The sequence below is a fragment of the Ornithorhynchus anatinus genome, chromosome 1, assembly GCF_004115215.2.
Source record: "Ornithorhynchus anatinus isolate Pmale09 chromosome 1, mOrnAna1.pri.v4, whole genome shotgun sequence".
Classification (NCBI taxonomy): domain Eukaryota; kingdom Metazoa; phylum Chordata; class Mammalia; order Monotremata; family Ornithorhynchidae; genus Ornithorhynchus; species Ornithorhynchus anatinus.
Genome location: NC_041728.1, coordinates 182,904,186 through 182,923,957, shown reverse-complemented (window position 1 = coordinate 182,923,957; position 19,772 = coordinate 182,904,186). Strand labels below are relative to the sequence as shown.

The 19,772-nt window shown below is 56.3% G+C and overlaps 1 protein-coding gene across 1 annotated transcript in view; it reads right to left on the bottom strand.

Moving 5' to 3' along the window:
• The window catches only part of LOC114811218 (collagen alpha-1(I) chain), a 194,577-nt gene that overhangs the window by 19,240 nt on the left and 155,565 nt on the right, over window positions 1-19,772 (bottom strand). The window contains exons 8-9 of the mRNA XM_029063231.2: window positions 12,855-15,325; window positions 8,904-9,081 (exon numbers count right to left, since the gene is read on the bottom strand). Of these exons, the coding sequence (XP_028919064.2) occupies window positions 8,904-9,081; window positions 12,855-15,325 (2,649 nt within the window). The remainder of the gene's footprint in view (window positions 1-8,903; window positions 9,082-12,854; window positions 15,326-19,772) is intronic.

The following is a 19,772-nucleotide window of genomic DNA, read 5'->3' as shown; positions in this document are numbered from 1 at the left end:
CAATCTTTGTCCCGCTGGGCCAAGATATTCGGAGGGAGCGGAAGGGGCCTCCCGATACCTTCCATCCGATCCACCGGCGGAGGGACGAGAAGCTAGGCAAGCGATCTCCTCATTCGCCGAGAGATTGTTGGTCGATTTTAACGGCGTCTCTGAAACGCAGCGTGGCTCAGCGGCCAGAGGAGTTGGGTTCTAATCCCGGCTCCGCCACCGAGCTGCCGTGTGGCCTTGGACAAGTCGCTTCGCTGTGCCTCAGTTCCCTCATCAGGAAAACGGGCATGAGGGCCGTGAACAATATCTGATCGCTGCGTATCTACCCTGGCGCTTAGAACTGGGCTCAGCACATAGTAAGCGCTTAACAGATAGCATCGTGGCTCAGTGGAAAGAGCCCGGGCTTGGGAGTCAGGGGTCACGGGTTCGAATCCCGGCTCTGCCACTCGGCAGCCGGGTGACCGTGGGCGAGTCGCTTCACTTCTCCGGGTCTCAGTTCCCTCATCTGGAAAATGGGGATTAACCGCGAGCCTCACGTGGGACGACCCGATGACCCCGTGTCTCCCCCAGCGCTTAGAACGGTGCTCTGCACAGAGGAAGCGCTTAACAGATACCAACATTATTATTATTAAGTGCTTTCTAAGTGCCAGGCACCATAGTTAAAAGCTGGAGTAACTCATATTTTATACCTTCATTAACCTGTATCGATTCCAGCGCTTAGAACAGTGCCTGGCACGTAGTAAGCGCTTAACAAACACCAATAAAAAGAAAGAGTAGCTACACGCTAATCAGGTTGGACACAATCCCTGACCCACACAATCCTAATAACTGTGCTATTTGTTAAGCGCTTACTACGTGCCAGGAACTGTACTACATTCTCTAAGCCTGTAGAGAAGCAGCGTGGCTCAGTGGAGAGAGCACGGGCTTGGGAGTCAGAGGTCATGGGTTCGAATCCCAGATTGGCCACTCGTCAGCTGTGGGACTGTGGGCAAGTCACTTCACTTCTCTGTGCCTCGGTTTCCTCATCCGTAAAATGGGGATTAAGACCGTGAGCCCCACGTGGGACGACCCTGATCCCCCCGTGTCTACCCCAGCGCTCAGAACAGTGCTCGGCACATAGGAAGCGCTTAACAAATACCAGCATCATTATTATTATTATTGGGAGTCAGAGGCCGTGGGTTCGAATGTCGGCTCTGACGCTCGTCAGCTTTGTGATTGTGGGCAAGTCACTTCACTTCTCTGGGCCTCAGTTTCCGCATCTGGAAAACGGGGAGTAACCACGAGCCTCCCGCGGGCCAACCCGATGACCCCGTATCTCCCCCAGCGCTTAGAACGGCGCTCGGCACATAGTAAGCGCTTAACAGATGATACCAACGTTATTATTATCACTAAGCACTGGGGCGGATACCAGCAAATCGGGTTGGACCCAGTCCCTGTCCCACGTGGGGCTCGGAATCTTAATCCCCATTTAACCGCCGAGGGCACTGAGGCCCGGAGCAGTGACTTAGCCAAGGTCGCCCAGCGGACAACTGGCGGAGCCGGGATCGGAACCCAGATCCTCCTGGCTCCCAGGCCCGGGCTCTACCCGCTGGGCCTCGCTGCTTCCCTAAAGAGTGAGACATCTTTAAAGAAAGGAATCAGCCAAGTGTAGGAGGCGTATTTTTCTTTTCGTTGTTGTTGTTCTTGATGCTCGTCTCTGTTCTGCGGAAACTTCTGTACGGCGAAGATATCCTCTAAGCTGTCGGGACGGTATTAAATGGGGCCGAGTTAAATTGAGTGGTTCCGATAAGACGTCCGCTCCTCTATCACGGTTCCCGATCAGCCGGATTGAATTTCCTGCATATTTCCGGACCCTCGATCCCTCTGGCTCTTCCCGCCGGCGATAGGGCGCGGGCGACTGGAGATAGACCTCTAATTTGAGGTTTTATAACGCGGGGGACGTCCGCGGTTGCAAAGGAGGATTGATGCTGTGGAAACCGAGGGGAGGATGAGGGGGGAGAGGCCCGGGTCTCCCTCGGTGACCTTGGATCTCCCGGAGAGATGGCATATGTATCGTCCGGTGCACTCGCTTAGACTTTTAACTCTTTTAAAATGGGGAGTTTAAATAATGATAATAATAACGTCGGTATCTGTTAAGCGCTTACTACGTGCAGAGCACCGTTCTAAGCGCTGGGGGAGATCCGGGGTCGTCGGGTCGTCCCCCGTGAGGCTCCCGGTCTTCATCCCCATTTTCCAGACGAGGGAACTGAGGCCCAGAGAAGCGAAGTGACTCGCCCACGGTCACCCAGCTGACAAGGGGCGGAGCTGGGATTCGAACCCATGACCTCTGACTCCCAAACCCGGGCTCCGTCCACTGAGCCACGCCGCTTCTCGTTTAAAGCCGCCCCGTGGCTTACTACGGGGCCTGGAACGTATGAAGCGCTTAACCGATCTCCTGAACGTCATTAATGTTACTGTTATCCTGATTATTATCATTATGATCTTCCCCCTTCTAATAATGTCGGTATCTGTGAAGCGCTTACTCTGTGCAGAGCACCGTTCTAAGCGCTGGGGGAGAGACGGGGTCATCAGGTCGTCCCACGTGAGGCTCCCGGTCTTCACCTCCATTTTCCAGATGAGGGAACTGAGGCCCAGAGAAGTGAAGTGACTTGCCCAAGGTCACACAGCTGCCGAGTGGCAGGGCCGGGATTCGAACCCATGACCTCTGACTCCCAAGCCCGGGCTCTTTCCACGGAGCCACGCTGCTTCTCTAGACCGGGAGCCCGTTGTTGGGTAGGGATCGTCTCTATCTGGTGCCCAATTTTACTTTCCAAGCACTCAGTACTACTACTAATGATAATTATGATGGCATTTAAGCGCTTACTATGTGCAAAGCACTGTTCTAAGCCCTGGACAGTGCTCTGCACACGGTAAGCGCTCAATAAGTACGCCTGAATGAATGAATGATTAGTCTGCTCACGGCGGGCAGGGAATCAATTAATCAATCGGTGCATCGTGGTTTTTGAGCGCTCACTGTGTGCAAAGCGCTGTCCTGGGCACTGGGGAGAGGACGATAAAACAACAAACAAACAGACTCTTTCCGGCCCACAGAGACCTCACAGGCTAGAGGGGGAGACAGACATTAATAGAAATCAGTCATTAATCAATCAATCAATTACAGATCTCTAATAATAATAATAATGATGATGGCATTTGTTAAGCGCTTACTATGTGCAAAACTCTGTTCTAAGCACTGAGGGGGATACGAGGTGATCAGGTTGTCCCACGTAGGGCTCCCAGTCTTCCTCCCCATTTTACAGCCGAGGTCACTGAGGCATAGAGAAGTGAAGTGACTTGCCCACAGTCACACAGCTGACAGCCGGCGGAGCCGGGATTCGAATCCACGACCTCTGACTCCCGGGCCCGGGATCTTGCCACTATGTCCCGCTGCTTCTCCACTTGTCTGCTGTGTGGCCTCGGGTGAGTCACTTCACTTCTCGGGGGCCTCAGTTCCCTCATCTGGAAAATGGGGATGGAGACCGACCGTGAGCCCCATGGGGGACGGGGATCGGGTCCAACCCGACTTTGCTTGTCTCCACCCCAACGCTTAGTCCAGTGCCTGACACATAATAATAATGTTGGTATCTGTTAAGCGCTTACTATGTGCCGGGCACCGTTCTAAGCGCCGGGGGAGATCCAGGGTCATCGGGTCGTCCCACGGGAGGCTCCCGGTCTTCATCCCCATTTGACAGATGAGGGAACTGAGGCCCAGAGAAGTGAAGTAATAATAATAATAATAATGTTGGTATTTGTTAAGCGCTTACTACGTGCCGAGCACCGTTCTAAGCGCTGGGGTAGGCACAGGGGAATCGGGTCGTCCCACGGGAGGCTCACGGTCTTCATCCCCATTTGACAGATGAGGGAACTGAGGCCCAGAGAAGTGAAGTGAGTCGCCCACAGTCACACAGCTGCCAAGCGGCCGAGCCGGGAGTCGAACCCGTGACCCCTGACTCCGAAGCCCAGGCTCTTTCCACTGAGCCGCGCTGCTTGCTTAAGAGGCACCAGAATTATTATTACTATTATTTTTAAGCTAACAGTCTACTGGGTGCAATGCACCGTACTGAGCGTTTGGGAGACAGCCCCGCCCTCCCCTAGACTTTCCCATCACTGTAGACAACACCAGCTTCCTCCCTGTCTCTTATCCTCGACTCCTCTCTCTCACTCAACCCACATATTCAATCTGTCACCAGATTCCTGGCGGTTCCACCTTCACAGCATCGCTGAAATCCGCCCCTTCCTCTCCCTCCAAAGGCTTCTACGCGGCTGATAATAATATTGGTGTTTGTTAAGCGCTTACTATGTGCAGAGCACCGTTGTCAGCGCCGGGGGAGATACAGGGTCGTCGGGTCGTCCCACGGGAGGCCCCCGGTCTTCATCCCCATTTGACAGATGAGGGAACTGAGGCCCGGAGAAGTGAAGTGACTCGGCCAAGGTCACCCAGCTGACGAGTGGCAGGGCCGGGATTCGAACCCGTGCCCTCTGACTCCCAACCCCGAGCTCTTTCCACTGAGCCGCGCCGCTCTGTTTCGGTCGCTGTTCTGAGTTCTGGGGTAGATACAAGATGATCACGCTGGACACAGTCCCTGGCCCACACGGGGCTCCCAGTCTCCATCCCCATTTTATAGACGAGGGAACCGAGGCCCGGAGAAGTGAAGTGACTTGGCCAAGGTCACACGGCAGACAAGTGGCGGAGCTGAGATTAGAACCCGGGTCCTTCTGATTCCCAGGCCCGGGCTCTACCCACACCCTCATGCTGTCCTACCTCATTATCAGTCAATTTTATTTATTGAACATTTATCATTATTATTATTATTATTACTGTTAGATTTGTTAAGCACCTACTATGTGCCAAGCACTGTTCTAAGCTCTGGGGTAGATACGAGTTAATCAGGTTGGCCACAGTCCCTGTCCCGCATGGGACTGGCAGTTTAAGTAGGAGGGTGTAAGATTCGTTCATTCAAAGGTATTTATTCAATTGTATTTATTGAGCGCTTACCATGGGCAGAGTACTGTACTAAGCGCTTGACGAGTGCTTGCTGTGTGCAGACCACTGTACTAAGCGCTTGGAAAGTCCGATTTGGAACAGATAGAGACAATCTCTGCCCAACACCGGGCTCACAGTTTAGAATCCCTCATGGGGTGGTCATGGATTCGAATCCCGGCTCTGCCCCTTATCAGCTGTGTGACTGTGGGCAAGCCACTTCACTTCTCTGGGCCTCAGTTCCCTCATCTGGAAAACGGGGATGAAGACTGCGAGCCCCACGTGGGACCACCTGATGACCCTGGATCTCCCCCAGCGCTTAGAACAGTGCTCTGCACAGAGTAAGCGCTTAACAAATACCAACATTATTATTCTTAGAAGCGGGGAGAAGGATAGCAAAAGAAAACAAGTAGAGACAGGCATCGACAGCATCCAAAAAAGATCGAATCACCACTTTAGAAGTGAGGAAACTGAGGCCCGGAGACAGTGAAGTGATCTGTCCACGGCAAGCGATCGGAGGAGCCGGGATTAGAACCCAGGTCCTCCGAAAAGAGATTGAATCACCACTTCAGAGTTGAGGAAACTGAGGCCCGGAGACAGTGAAGTGATCTGTCCACGGCAAGCGATCGGAGGAGCCGGGATTAGAACCCGGGTCCTTCTGACTCCCAGGCCGGGGTCCTACCCAGTAGGCCGCGCTGCTTCCTTGGACGTGTATCCACACGTTGCGTTTTGATCTCCGTAGCCCGCCTCGACTCCTGCATCCGCCTCCTCGCCGCCCTCTCCGCTTCCCGGCTCTCCCCACTCCGGGAGCCGGGATTAGAACCCGGGTCCTCCGACTCCCGGGCCCGGGCTCTAGCCACTAGGCCACGCCGCTTCCCCGTGGGTTTACCGTTCCCTTTCGCTCCGCCGTGCGACCGTCGCCTGGGCGCCGGTTTGACGTGTGGAAACTTCGAGAGAGATAACAGTGGCGAGGAAACGTGGACCGTCCCGTTGTTTTTGTAAATCGAAGCTGCGAGCCTCATTCTTAGGCTCTCGGCTTAGCACTGCACTCTCCGCTCACTGACCTCTCCGCCTCCCGCCTGTCCCCACTCCGGCCCACGCCTCGCTCTGCCGCCCGCGTCGTTTTTCGACCCGAGCGTTCGTCCGTCGGCTTTCAAGGCGTCCGTCGAGTCGCCCCGTCCTCCCTCCCTCCCTCGGCCGCTCTCCTCCTCCTCCTCCTCCACCCTGGGCCGCACGCTCCGCTCCTCTCGCGCCGACCTCCTCCCTGCCCCGCCACCTCGTCTATCTCACTGCCGACCCCCGTCCCGCCTCCGTCCTGGACGCCCTCCCTCCTCAGATCCCACAGACGATGACTCTTCCCGGCCTTCAAAGCCTAATCGAAGGCCCACCTCCTCCCAGAGGCCTTCCCCGACCGCGCCCTCCTCTCCTCTTCTCCCGCTCCCTTCTGCATCTTCTATACACTTCCGTCTGCCCCCTCGGGACACTGGAAATTAATAGTCAGGATGGCACGTGTGCATTTGTGAGGCGCCTACTCCGTGCCACGCACTGTTCTAAGCGCCGGGGTGGATACAAGGTCATCAGGTTGTCCCCCCCCCCCCGGGGCTCACGGTCTTCATCCCCATTTTACAGAAGAGGGAACTGAGGCCCAGAGAAGCGAAACGGCTCGCCCCAGGTCGCGCGGCAGACGGGTGGCGGAGCCGGGATTAGGTGTTCACTTGATTCCACCCCTCTCTCAACCCCACAGCACTTACGAGAAGCAGCACGGCTCGGTGGCAAGAGCCTGGGTTTGGGAGACAGAAGGTCCTGGGTTCTAATCCCGGCTCCGCCACTTGTCAGCTGTGTGACCTCGGCCAAGTCACTTCATGATTTTTACTTCAATTGAGCAGTTGATACCGTTTCTCTCAAAAAAACCCCACGGGTCTCGTTTTAACTAACGGGAATTACTATAAATAACTTACGGCTGTGGACAAAATAATAATAATGATGGTATTTTTTAAGCGTTCACTTTTTTAAGCGCTGGGGTAGATACGGGGTCACCGGGTTGTCCCACGCGGGGCTCCCAGTCTTCATCTCCATTTTCCAGATGAGGCAACTGAGGCCCAGAGAAGCGAAGTGACTCGCCCACAGTCACCCAGCTGACAAGTGGCGGATCCGGAGTCGAACCCATGACCCCTGACTCCCAAGCCCGGGCTCTTTCCACTGAGCCACCTTGCTTCTCTAGCGGAACTCGGGTCCTCTGACAACCGGGTCTGGACTCTAGCCATTAGGCCACGCTGCTTCTCCTAATTACTCTGCGAATGTTCGCTAAATATCAATTAACAGAAGAGTCAGTTGCTCACGTTGCCTCTTCTGTTTGGAAATATTTTCTGTTTGTCTTCCCCCCCCTCAGCATATAATAATAATAATAATAATAATGTTGGTAATCTGTTAAGCGCTTACTACGTGCAGAGCACCGTTCTAAGCGCTGGGGGAGATACGGGGTCATCGGGTCGTCCCACGTGAGGCTCGCGGTTAATCCCCATTTTCCAGATGAGGTCACCGAGGCCCGGAGAAGTGAAGTGACCTGCCCACAGTCCCACAGCTGCCGAGTGGCAGAGCCGGGATTCGAACCCGTGACCCTGACTCCCAAGCCCGGGCCCTTTCCACTGAGCCACGCTCCCTGTTTCCTGATCCTTTCCTTCCTTGATGGTCTGGAAGTAAGGAATTGGCCGGATTCGATTCCCACTCAGGGGAGGCTTCTTTCCAGTGTTCAGTACAGTCCCTTGCACCTAACTAAGCGCATAACAAATACACTGTTATTATGATTATTCTTCGTCCTCTACTTTCCCAGTAATAATGACGGCGCGCCGACTAGGTGCCGGGCACCGGTCTAAGCGCCGAGCGCCCAGCGCGCCGCTATCGCATCCGGTAATAATGATCGGAATAGAAATGTCGGTATCTGTGAGGCGCTTACTATGTGCCGAGCGCCGTTCTCCAAAGAGTGACAGTCGCAAGAGTGGGGAGGCAGACATCGGGACAAATCAATTTAATGATGTCAGAGGTGGACGGTGTGGGGCCGCGAGGGGGGAAGGGCAAAGGGAGCGAGTCGGGACGACGCAGAAGGGAGCGGGAGATGAGGAAAAGTAGGGATTAGTCTGGGAAGGCCTCTTGGAGGAGGTGGGCCTTCAGCAGGGCTTAATTGTCCGCCGGATTCGAGAAGCAGCGCAGTGGAAAGAGCCCCGGTTTGGGAGTCAGAGGTCGTGGGTTCTAATCCCGGCTCCGCCACTCGCCCGCTGTGCGACCGTGGGCAGGTCGCTTCACTTCTCTGGCCCTCGGTGACCTCATCTGGATAAGGGGGATGGAGATCGTGAGCCCCACGGGGGACAACCTGATGACCCCGTATCTCCCCCAGCGCTCAGAACAGCGCTTAGCACAGAGCGAGCGCTTTACAAATGATATAATAATAATGTTGGTATTTGTTAAGCGCTTACTACGCGCAGAGCACTGTTCTAAGCGCTGGGGGGGAGATGCCGGGTCAACAGGTCGTCCCACGTGAGGCTCACAGTTAATCCCCACTTTCCAGATGAGGTCACTGAGGCCCGGGGAAGCGAAGCGACTCGCCCACGGTCACGCAGCTGACGAGTGGCGGAGCCGGGAGTCGAACCGGTGACCTCTGACTCCCAAGCCCGCGCTCTTTGCCACTGAGCCGCGCTGCTTCCCAATACCATCGTCATCATCATCACTTGAGGACGGGACGGGTTCCAGGCCAGGGGTCGACGTCGCGGGCGGCGAACGTGTCTGCTTACTGCGGTATCGTCCTCTCCAAAGCGCTCAGTACAGTGCTCCGCGCACAGGAAGAGCTCAGTAAAGGTGAGTGAATGAAGGAAGCAGGTTCTGAGGGGGCGATCAGACTCACCCGGGCCTCCAACGGCATTTCCAGTCCGGACTTCTCGTTGCCGTCTTCCCCGGGGCTCCCCGAAGGTCCGAGACATCGGCTGGGCCTGGGGAAGGGTTGGGGTCCGGGCCCCGAGGACCCCCCGAAGGAAACATCTCTCGATCCGCTCTCCGTCCGCAGGCCGGCTTTCCTATCCACTCTGCCGGGAGAAAGCGGTTCCCCTGATTAATGACACGGTTATTCTTCCATCCCTTTAATAAGGATAATGGTAATGATGGTATTTATAATAATAATAATAATAATAATGGTGGTATTTGTTAAGCGCTTCCTATGTGCCGAGCACTGTTCTAAGCGCTGGGGTAGACACGGGGGAATCAGGTCGCCCCACGTGGGGCGCACCGTCTTAATCCCCATTTTACAGATGAGGTCACTGAGGCACCGAGAAGGGAAGTGACTCGCCCACGGTCCCACAGCTGACGGAGTGGCGGAGCCGGGATTCGAACCCACGGCCTCTGACTCCCCAGCCCGGGCTCTTTCCACGGAGCCACGTTATTCATTAAGCGCTTACTAGGTGCCGAGCACTGCTCTAAAGGCTGGGGTGGAGACAAGGTCATCAGGTCCCCCGTGGGGCTCCCAGTCTTCATCCATCCCAGTCATCCCAGTCTTGCTCCCAGAGAAGCAGCGGGGCTCAGTGGCAAGAGCCCGGGCTTGGGAGTCAGAGGTCCTGGGTTCGAATCCCGGCTCCGCCACTTGTCAGCTGGGTGACTGTGGGCGAGTCACTTCACTTCCCCGGGCCTCAGTTCCCTCATCTGGAAAATGGGGATGAAGACGGTGCGCCTCACGTGGGACGACCTGATGACCCTGTATCTCCCCCAGCGCTGCCCACAGTGCTCTGCACATAGTAAGCGCTTAACGGATACCAACATTATTATTATTATTATTATTCATCCCCATTTTCCAGATGAGGTCACCGAGGCCCAGAGAAGTGAAGCGGCTTGCCCAAGGTCACACAGCCGACAAGCGGCGGGGCCGGGAGTCGAACCCACGACCTCTGACTCCCAAGCCCGGCCTCTTGCCACTGAGCCCCGCTGCTTCTCTCCTTTTCATTCATTCAATCATATCTCTAGAGCGCTTGCGGGTGCGCAGAGCGCTGTGCTAAGCGCTCAGGGGAGGACTATAGAACAATAGAACCGGCACCTTCCCGCCCACAGTTCATTCATTCATTCAGTCATATTTATTAAGCGCTTACTGTGTGCAGAGCGCTGTACTAAGCGCTCGGGAGAGGACTATAGAACAATAGAACAGGCACATTCCTGCCCACGGTTCATCAGTCGTATTTATTAAGCGCTTAGTGTGCGCAGAGCACTGTACTGAGCGGTTGGGAAAGTATAATGGTGCTATCTGTTAAGCGCCTACTATGTGCCACACACTGTTCTAAGTGCTGCTGGAGGGGGATACAGGGTGATGAGGTGGTCCCCCGTGGGGCTCCCAGTCTCCATCCCCCTTTGACAGAGGAGGTCACTGAGGCACAGAGAAGTGAAGTGACTCGCCCAAAGTCACCCAGCCGACAAGCGGCGGAAGCGGGATCAGAACCCACCACCTCGGACTCTCAAGCCCCGGGTGGTTGCCACTGATAATAGTGTCGGTACTTGTTGAGCGCTTTACTACGTGCCGAGCACCGTTCTAAGCGCCGGGGGAGACGCAGGGGAATCGGGTCGTCCCCCGTGGGGCTCCCGGTCTTCATCCCCATTTTACAGATGAGGGAACTGAGGCACCGAGAAGCGAAGTGACTCGCCCACAGTCCCACAGCTGCTAAGTGCGGCATTCGAACCCATGACCTCTGACTCCAAAGCCCGTGCTCTTTCCACTGAGCCACGCTGCACTGAGCCGCGCTGCTTCTCCTCTCTCAGGCTTTTACATGATAAATATTTCTAACGGGCTTTGATCAAATCTGCCCCTGGCAGTTATGGTTATGTGACAATTTGCATCATCCTCCACCCATTTATTTTTATATTCCCCCAGCCCCACAGCTCTGCCTGCAATTCCACTCATTCGATCGTATTTACTGAACGTATTTATCGAGAAGCACCGCAGTTCAGTGGAAAGAGCCCGGGCTTGGGAGTCAGAGGTCGTGGGTTCGAATCCCGGCTCTGCCACTTGTCAGCTGTGGGACGGTGGGCGAGTCATTTCACTTCTCGGTGCCTCAGTGACCTCATCTGGAAAACGGGGAGTAAGACTGTGAGCCTCACGTGGGACGACCCGATGACCCTGTTTCCCCCCCCCCCCCAGCGCTCGGGACAGTGCTCTGCACGTAGTAAGTGCTTAACAAATACCAACATTATTATTAAAGAGCCCAGGCCCGGGAGTCAGAGGTCATGGGTTCGAATGCCCGGCTCTGCCACTTGTCAGCTCTGGGACTGTGGGCGAGTCACTTCACTTTTCCGGGCCTCAGTTACCTCGTCTGTAAAATGGGGATGAAGACTGTGAGCCTCACGTGGGACCACCTGATGACCCTGTATCCACCCCAGCGCTTAGAACAGTGCTCTGCACATAGTAAGCGCTTACCAAATACCAACATCATCATTATTATTATTGGAATGGTGCTTGGCACATAGAAAGTGCTGAACAAATGCCAACATTATCATTATTATTAGAACAGTGCTTGTCACATAGAAAGTGCTTAACAAATAATACCATTATTATTCTTAACCTTGATCTACCCCAGCCTGGCCCCAAGTAAGCACTCTAACAAATACCATATTTTTATTTTTCCACCGGGCCAAGATGCTTATCTCTGGAGAGGGACCAAGTCTCCATTTACTGGTGACTTTCACACGAGCGCGGTGTCCCCCAGATTACAAAAAAGGCCAGCAAAAAACCCACGCCATTTTCTTCTATTTCACGCCACATGATTCCATTCATGCTTTCCCCGTATAGGTTGCGTTTCCATCGACTAGGATAAAGCTTACCATTCTTTAATTTCAAAGACCATTGGTTTGTCCAACAGAAGAGCGTGGGCTCCGAATCTCCGCCTTATCGTTCACCGGCTCCTTCCCGCCATCCCAACCCCGCCCCGGGGTGGAAAATCGAGGATCGGGCTTTGGAAAACCGCCCCGTGTAGCCAGGAGACCCAATTTGGTTTGCAGTCGGAGCCCAGGAAGCGCTCGGCCCAGTGCTCTTTAGACCCCGGGCCTGGGAGTCAGAGGTCACGGGTTCTGATCCCGCCTCGGCCACGTCCGGACCTCCCCCTCTAGACGGTCACCTCATCGTGTCACAAAGGGCAGGGACCGTCTCTGTTACCCATTTGTCCATTCCAAGTGCTTAGTACAGTGCCCTGCACAGAGTAAGCGCTCAATAAATACTGTAGAATGAATGAAATTGCTGTATTCTACTTTCCCAACCGTTTAGTACAGTGCTCTGCACGCACTAGAGAAGCAGCGTGGCTCAGTGGCAAGAGCCCGGGCTTGGGAGGCAGAGGTCATGGGTTCTAATCCCAGCTCCGCCACTTGTCCGCTGTGGGACTGTGGGCAAGTCACTTCACTTCTCTGGGCCTCAGTTCCCTCAACTGGAAAATGGGGATTAATAATAATAATGCCGGTATTCGTCGAGCGCTTACTATGTGCCGAGCACCGTTCTAAGCGCCGGGGTAGACACGGGGGAATCGGGTCGTCCCACGTGGGGCTCACGGTCTTAATCCCCATTTGACAGATGAGGTCACTGAGGCACCGAGAAGTGAAGTGACTCGCCCACAGTCACACAGCCAAGTGGCGGAGCCGGGAGTCGAACCCATGACCTCCGATTCCGAAGCCCGGGCTCTTTCCACTGAGCCACGATTAAGACTGTGAGCCCCACCTGGGACAACCCGATGACCCTGTATCTACCTCAGGGCTTAGAACAGTGCTGTGCACATAGTGAGCGCTTAACAAATACCAACATTATCATCATTATTATTATTATGAATGAGGGTGTTACCTGTTGAGAAGTTCCTTGAGGAAGGCGTCTTTGGTCGTAGAAGGGGGTCTGGCTGGCAGGCCCGTCCCGGGCCCGGGAGGGGCGGGAGCCGTTACTAGCCATTTTGTGGCCCCCAAGTCCCCTCCCCCGTGGTCCCGGACCTCCTCGTCCCGTCCGGCCTCGTCCTCCCGCTCCGGGCCCTTCCCGGCTCCGCTCCGCTCCGGTTTCGGCCTCCGGCCGGGAAGGCCCGCCTCGTCCTCCTCGCGTCGGGCGGGCCGGGGCCCGCGGCCTCCGAGGCCCGGCAGCCTGCTCCTCCGGAAGCCGAACCAGCCGGCGATGGACGGGGCGGCCCTGGGCCCGGCCCGGCCCGGCGGCGGGGGGTCCGGGTTCTCCCTGATGCCCCGCATGACCCGCTCTTCCATCGACGGGGCAGGGCCCGCTCCTGGGGGCGGTGGACCCTCCGGGCCCCGGTGCGGCGGGGGCGGGTCCGGTTGACGGGGGCGTCCCCCGGCTTCTCCCCGACCTGCCGGGGGAGAGCGGGGGGCCTCGGGGCCGGACCCTGGGCGAGGCCCAGGCTCCCGGGAAGGCCGCCCACGTGGGCTGTTGGGCCTTCCCGGGACGGCCCAGTCGGGGGGCGACGGGTCCCGGCCTTCCGTGGGGAGTTTGGGGGTCCCGGGGTCACGGCCGGGCCCGGGGAGGGTGTCCCAGCGGTCGGCGGCGCTGGTGATGATCTGGGTGCGGGATCGGCCGGGGCCCGCGGGGTCCGTCCGGTCGTCCGGGCGGGCGGCGCGGCCTTGGCCGCGGGCCTTGGCCGCGTGGGTGCCCAGGGCGGGCCTCGGGGGCCTCTGCGCCCACCCGGTCCCACGGGAGCGAAGGGGAGGCTCCGGGTCCGGGCTCACGGGTCCGGGCGGGGGGCCGCGGGCGGGACGGGCGGCCCCCTCACGGTGCGGGGTCCGGCCGGCGGAGGCTTCGGTGCGGGCCACGGCGTTGACCGTGTCCTTCTCCCTCTTGTCGGGCCCGGGCCGGAGTGGCGGGGGGCATTTCCCCTGGCCCTGTCGCCCCGGGGCCCGGCGCGGGGAGACCTGAGGGCCGGGCCCGTGATCCCAGGGGCTGCCCGGTGAAGGGGGCACCGGCCGACTGGAACGCAGGGGGCCGGGCCCGGCCTTTGCGTCCGGGCCTCGGGCGGACGAAACTCCCGGGGAGTCTGGGGGTCCCGGGTCAGGGGGCCGGACATCACGGCCGGGGGGCACCCTCGGTGTGGGAGCTTCCTGGGGAGGTGGGAGGACTCGCCCGGGGCAGCTCGGGGGCGGAGGGTGAAGACCTCCGGGCTCCGTAGCCGTCTTGCCCCCCGGGCCCGGGGGAAGCACGTCGGCCACTGGGGCTGTCGGGAAGGCCCGGGCGAGGGTTTCTCCGGCCGGGTCCACGGGCGGGTCCGACCGCGTAGGCCGCGGGGCCGCTTGGGGCGACGGGGACCGGGCCTTAGCGAGCCCCCCGGGCCTGGTCTCTCCCGTCAGGCTCGGTCGGAGGGACGGCCCGGGGACTTGGATCTTGGAGATCTGAGCCCTGGCGGTCCGGCTGGGGGGCTCTAACCCGGGACGAGGGGGTTTTGGACCCTCGGGGGGGGCCTCCGGTCCCGGCCCCGGTGTCCCCCACCGCCCCGAGATCCCAGCGTCTGGAGACGAGCCCGAGGACGCCCCCGTAGTCGGCTCCTCGGCTTCCTGCCCCTGTGGGGACGGGCTCCTCCGGGCCCGGATGGTGGTCGTGCTTCCCTTCCGGCCCCCGTCTTCCGGTCCCGAGGTCGGTGCGGAGGTCCGGGGGTCTTGAGGGGAGGCGGTGGGGTCTCCCTGACCTCTGACCTGGGCCTCGTCTCCGGGGGGCCCCGAGCCTCCGCCGGGCCCGGCCCTCGGCCCAGCGCCTCCCCGAGTGAGGAGGGGGATGCCGGCAGCGCGTGGCCACGGTGGTGCCGGGGGGGCTTCGGCCGCCCTTCCGGAGACGACGCCCCCCGCCGCCTTCGTGTTTGCGCCCGGTTGGAGGCCCCCGCCGCCCTCGGCGTCGCCCGGCGTCGTGCGGCGTCGCCCGCCACGTGCCCGCCGCGTGCTCTCCCGCCGCCCCGGGAAGCTGAACGTTTCCGGCCCGGTGCCCTCGGCCGGCCAGAAGGGCGCGGCGGGGACGCCCGGCCTCTCCGGCCTCTCCATCCTCTCCGGCCTTTCAGGGGCACCGTCCCTCCCCTCGGGTGCCCCACCGAGGACGCCGGGGAGCCGTACGGGCCACTCCGAGGGGTCGAGGCCGTGGGGGTCCCAGGGGAAGGCGGTGGCCCGGCGGTGGCCGGGCGCCCCAGGCCCCGGCGAGTAGATGCCCTCATTGGAGACCCCGCCATCCGGCGGGGGGCCGGGCGGACGGGGCAGCGGAAGGGGCCGAGGTCTCTGCAGTCTCCGCAGCCCCTCCAGGATGCGCTTTTCCCGGGTCGTGAATCCGGGACTGGTCGCCTCGTCCTGGCGGGGAGGGAAAGGGAAGGGAAAGTCAAACGGTGGGGAGAGGGGGGTTGTCCGGGGAAATAAGATGGACTGTAAGTTCATCGTGGGCGGGGAAAGTGCCTGTTTATTGTTCTTTTGGACCCTCCCAAGCATTCAGTACAGTGCTCCGCACACAGGAAGCGCTTAAATAAAAACGATTGAATGAATGAATGAACGAATAAAAAGAGTCCGTCTCCCCCCTTTCTAGACCGCCAGCGTGTTACGGGCAGGGGATGTCACTGTTTATTGCTTTCTTGTGCTTTCCTGAGCGCTTAGTACAGTGCTCTGCCCATCGTAACCGCTTAATAAATACGATCGAATGAACGAATCCAATTCACTTAACTTCTCTGTGCCTCAGTTCCCTCATCTGTAAAATGGGGATTAAGATTGTGAGCCCCACGTGGGACAACCTGATTCCCCTATGTCTACCCCAGCGCTTAGAACAGTGCTCGGCACATAGTAAGCGCTTAACAAATACCAACGTTATTATTATTATTATTACCCTGCCTTAACTATTTTAGCAGCCTCCTCGCTGACCTCCCCGCCTCCTGTTTCTCCTCATCCAGTCATTCATTCATTCATTCAGTCGATGGTATTTATTGAGCGCTTACTGCGTGCGAAGCACTGTCCTGAGCATTCAGGAGAGCACGACACAAAAACGAACAGAGGCATTCTCTGCCCCAGTTCGTGCTTCGCTCTGCTCCCCCGATCATTTTTCTACAAAAACGTTCAGTCCACGGCTCCCCACCGCTCAAGACTCTCCAGGGGTTGCCCATCCACCTCGGCATCCAACGGAAACCCATCACCGTCGGCTTTAAAGGCGTCCGGGGGGTCGCCCCCTCTTCCCTCCCCTGGACGCTCTCCTCCTCCGCCCGGCCCGCAAGCTCCGCTCCTCTCACGCCAACCTTCTCCCTGCCCCTCCACCTCGTCTATCTCGCCACTGACCCCTCGTCCACCTTCGCCCTCTGGCCTGGAATGTCCTCCCCCTTAATATAGACAGATGGAGACTCTCCTCACTCCCAAAGCCTTATTAAAACCACATAATAATAATAATATTAATTGCGGTACCTGGCCTGGAACGCCCTCCCTCCTCACATCCGCCAAACTAGCTCTCTTCCCCCCTTTCCAAGCCCTCCTGAGAGCTCACCTCCTCCGGGAGGCCTTCCCACACTGAGTCCCCCCCTTTTCCTCCGCTCCTCCTCCCCTCCCCATCGTCCCGACTCCCTCCCTCTGCTCTACCCCCTTCCCCGCCCCATTACCAGTTGTCTATATATGTACATCTTCATTATTCTACTTATTTCATTAATGATGATGTTGGTATTCGTTAAGCGCTTACTATGTGCAGATCACTGTTCTAAGCGCTGGGGGAGATACAGGGTCAACGGGTAATCAGGTTGTCCCCCGTGAGGCTCACAGTTAATCCCCATTTTCCAGATGAGGGAACTGAGGCCCAGAGAAGTGAAGCGACTCGCCCACGGTCTCACAGCTGACGAGTGGCAGAGCCGGGAGTCGAACCCAGGACCCCTGACTCCGAAACCCAGGCTCTTTCCACTGAGCCACGCTGCTTCCCTATTAATGATGTGGATAGATCTACAATTCTATTTATTGCTATTGATGCCCGTCTACTTGTTTTGTTTTGTTGCCTGCCTCCCCCCTTCTAGACCGCGAGCCCGTTATTGGGTCGGGATGATCTCTATCTGTTGCCGATTCGTACTCTCCAAGCGCTCAGTACAGTCCTCTGCCCACAGTAAGCGCTCAATACATACGCTTGAAGGAATGAGGGAGAATACTTTGCGCCGGGCCCTGTCCTAAGCGCTGTGGAGACGAGCAGATCGGGTTGGACACAGTCCCCGTCCCACATGGGGCTCACCGCCCCTTCCCTCTACCTTGCATTCGTTTAAAACGTCTCCCCAGCTGGATCGACAGCTCTTCGAGGGCAGGGAATCGGGTCTACTCCATTTTCCTCTCCCCGGGTCTCAGGACAGTAGGAGACGGGCGCTTCGGGAAAATACAAACGACCGAACGTCTGATTGATCCAAAGCACCTTCGCCAACACAACTTTCGGAGACGTGAGCGCAATCGGGTATGGGGAAATATCATCGATCCGAGGTCGGGCTCTGTCTTTTCAGACTGACCGACCAATTGTGAAAGCAAACATCTCCTAGGGTAACGGGACCCATCAATTTGCAGGTGTAATTTTCTCACCCACTCCGGTTTGGCAGCCCAGATTCCTCATCTGTACGCACGCCCGCACACACACACACACACACACACACACACACACACACACACATATACACGCACGCCCAGGATTAACAGGAAATTTATATTCATAGGATCACAGACTTTAGCTGAGATGGTGTCAGAATTTCTATTATAATCCAGGGTTTTTATCTCAGCTATGAACATTTTCTCACATCTAAGATGTTCCATAAAAAAAAAAAAATCTCTCGCTGTGAATGAATACATATGTTTGCTCATTTTTTTTTAAATCCGAATCATATAAATTCTTTCCAAATCATCCCAAGACTAGACAATAATCCTCGGGGGGGGGGGGGGGAGACTCATTCTCCCTAACTCTCTTTCTTTCTCTCTTTCTCTCCTTCTCTGTCTCTCTTTTCACTCTTTCTCTTCCTCTCTGTTTCTCTTTCTCTCATTCTCTCTTCCCCTCTTTGTCTTTCTTTCCACACTCACTTTCTCGGTCTCTCTCTCGCCCTCTTCTCTTTTTTTTCTCTCTCTTCCTCTCTTCACTCGCTTTCTCACTCTCTTTCTCTCCTTCTCTCTCTCTCACTCTCTCTTCCTCTCTTGGTTTAGACTGTGAGCCTGTCATTAGGCAGGGATGGTCTCTATCTGTTGCCAAATTGTACATTCCAAGCGCTTAGTACAGTGCTCTGCACATAGTAAGCGCTCAATAAATACTATTGAATGATCTTTGTCTTTCTTTCCACTCTCTCTTTCTGGGTCTCTTTCTCTCACTCTCTTCTCTCTCTTCTTTCTCTCTACTCCTCTCTCTCTCTGTGTCTCTCTTTTCACTCTCTTTCTCAGTCTCTCTTCCTCGATTTGTCTCTCTTTCTCTCTCATTCTCTCTTCCTCTCTGTCTTTCTCTCCACTCTCTCTTTCTGGGTCTCCTTCTCTCTCTCACCCTCTTCTCTCTTTTTTCTTTCTTCCCCCTCTGCCTCTCTTTTCACTCTCCTCACTCTCTCTTTCTCTCTGTGTCTCCCTCTCTCTTCCTTTCTCTTTCTTTCTCTCTTTTTCACTCTCTCTTTCTGGGTCTCTTTCTCCCTCTCACCCTCTTCTCTCTTTTTTCTTTCTTCCCCTCTCTGTCTCTCCACTGTCTTTCCTTCTCACTCTCTCTCTCTCTCACTCTTTGTCTCTCTCTCTCTTCCTTTCTCTTTCTTTCTCTCCTTCCACTCTCTGGGTCTCTTTCACCCTCTTCTCTCTTTTTTCTCTCTTCCCCTCTCTCTCTCTGTCTCTCTTTTCACTCTCCAACTCTCTCTCTCTTTGTCTCTCTCTTCCTTTTTCTTTCTCTCCTTCCACTCTCTTTCTGGGTCTCTTTCTCTCACCTTCTCTCTTTTGTCTTTCTTCCCCTCTCTTTCTGTCTCTCTTTTCACTCTTTCTCTCACTCTCTCTTCCTCTCTCTGTCTTTCTCTCTTTCCACTCTCTCTCTCACTCTCTTTCTCTCTCTCACCCTCTTCTCTCTTTTTTCTCTCTTCTCCCTTTTTTCTCTCTTCTCCCTTTTTTCACTCTGTTTCTTTCTTTCTCTCACTCTATTCCTCTCTGTCTTTCCCTCTTTCCACTCTCTCTTTCTTGGTCTTTCTTTTTCTCTCTTTTCCCTCTCTTTCTCTCTGTCACTCTCTCTTCCTCTTTCTTTGTCTTTCTTTCCACTCTCTTTCTCTCTCACCCTCTTTCTCTCCCCCCCCCCCCCGTCTCTCTATTTCTCACTCTCAGTCTCTCCCCATCTCTCGTTTCACACTTTTCTCTTTCTCTCACGCTCTGTCTCACTCTTTCCACTCTCTCTCTCCTTCTCTGCCTTTGTTTCTCTTTTTCTCTCTCACTCTGTCTCTCCACCTGTCACTCTCTTTTCCTCTGTTTCCTCTCTCTTTTCCCCTCTCTCTCTCAGGTGGGGGCTGGAAGTGTGTACGTCGCCCCAAACCAGTCCTAGAAATCCAATGGGGGTCTGAGGGGGAATCCAGACTCCCCTAGAGTGACACCAGGGATTCTTTCAGTAAAGTCACGACGGGCCTCAGCTCTTTTTTGCCGTCCTCTCCCAACCGCTTAGTAAATACAGTAAGCGCTCAGTAAATACTAATGATTAATCTGTCATTCCTTCGTCTTCCTCTCTCTCTGCCTCTCTCCCTCTCTCCCTCTCTTTCTCTCCTTTCTGTTTGTGTCTCTGACTCTCCCCACCTGTCTCTCTGACTCTCAG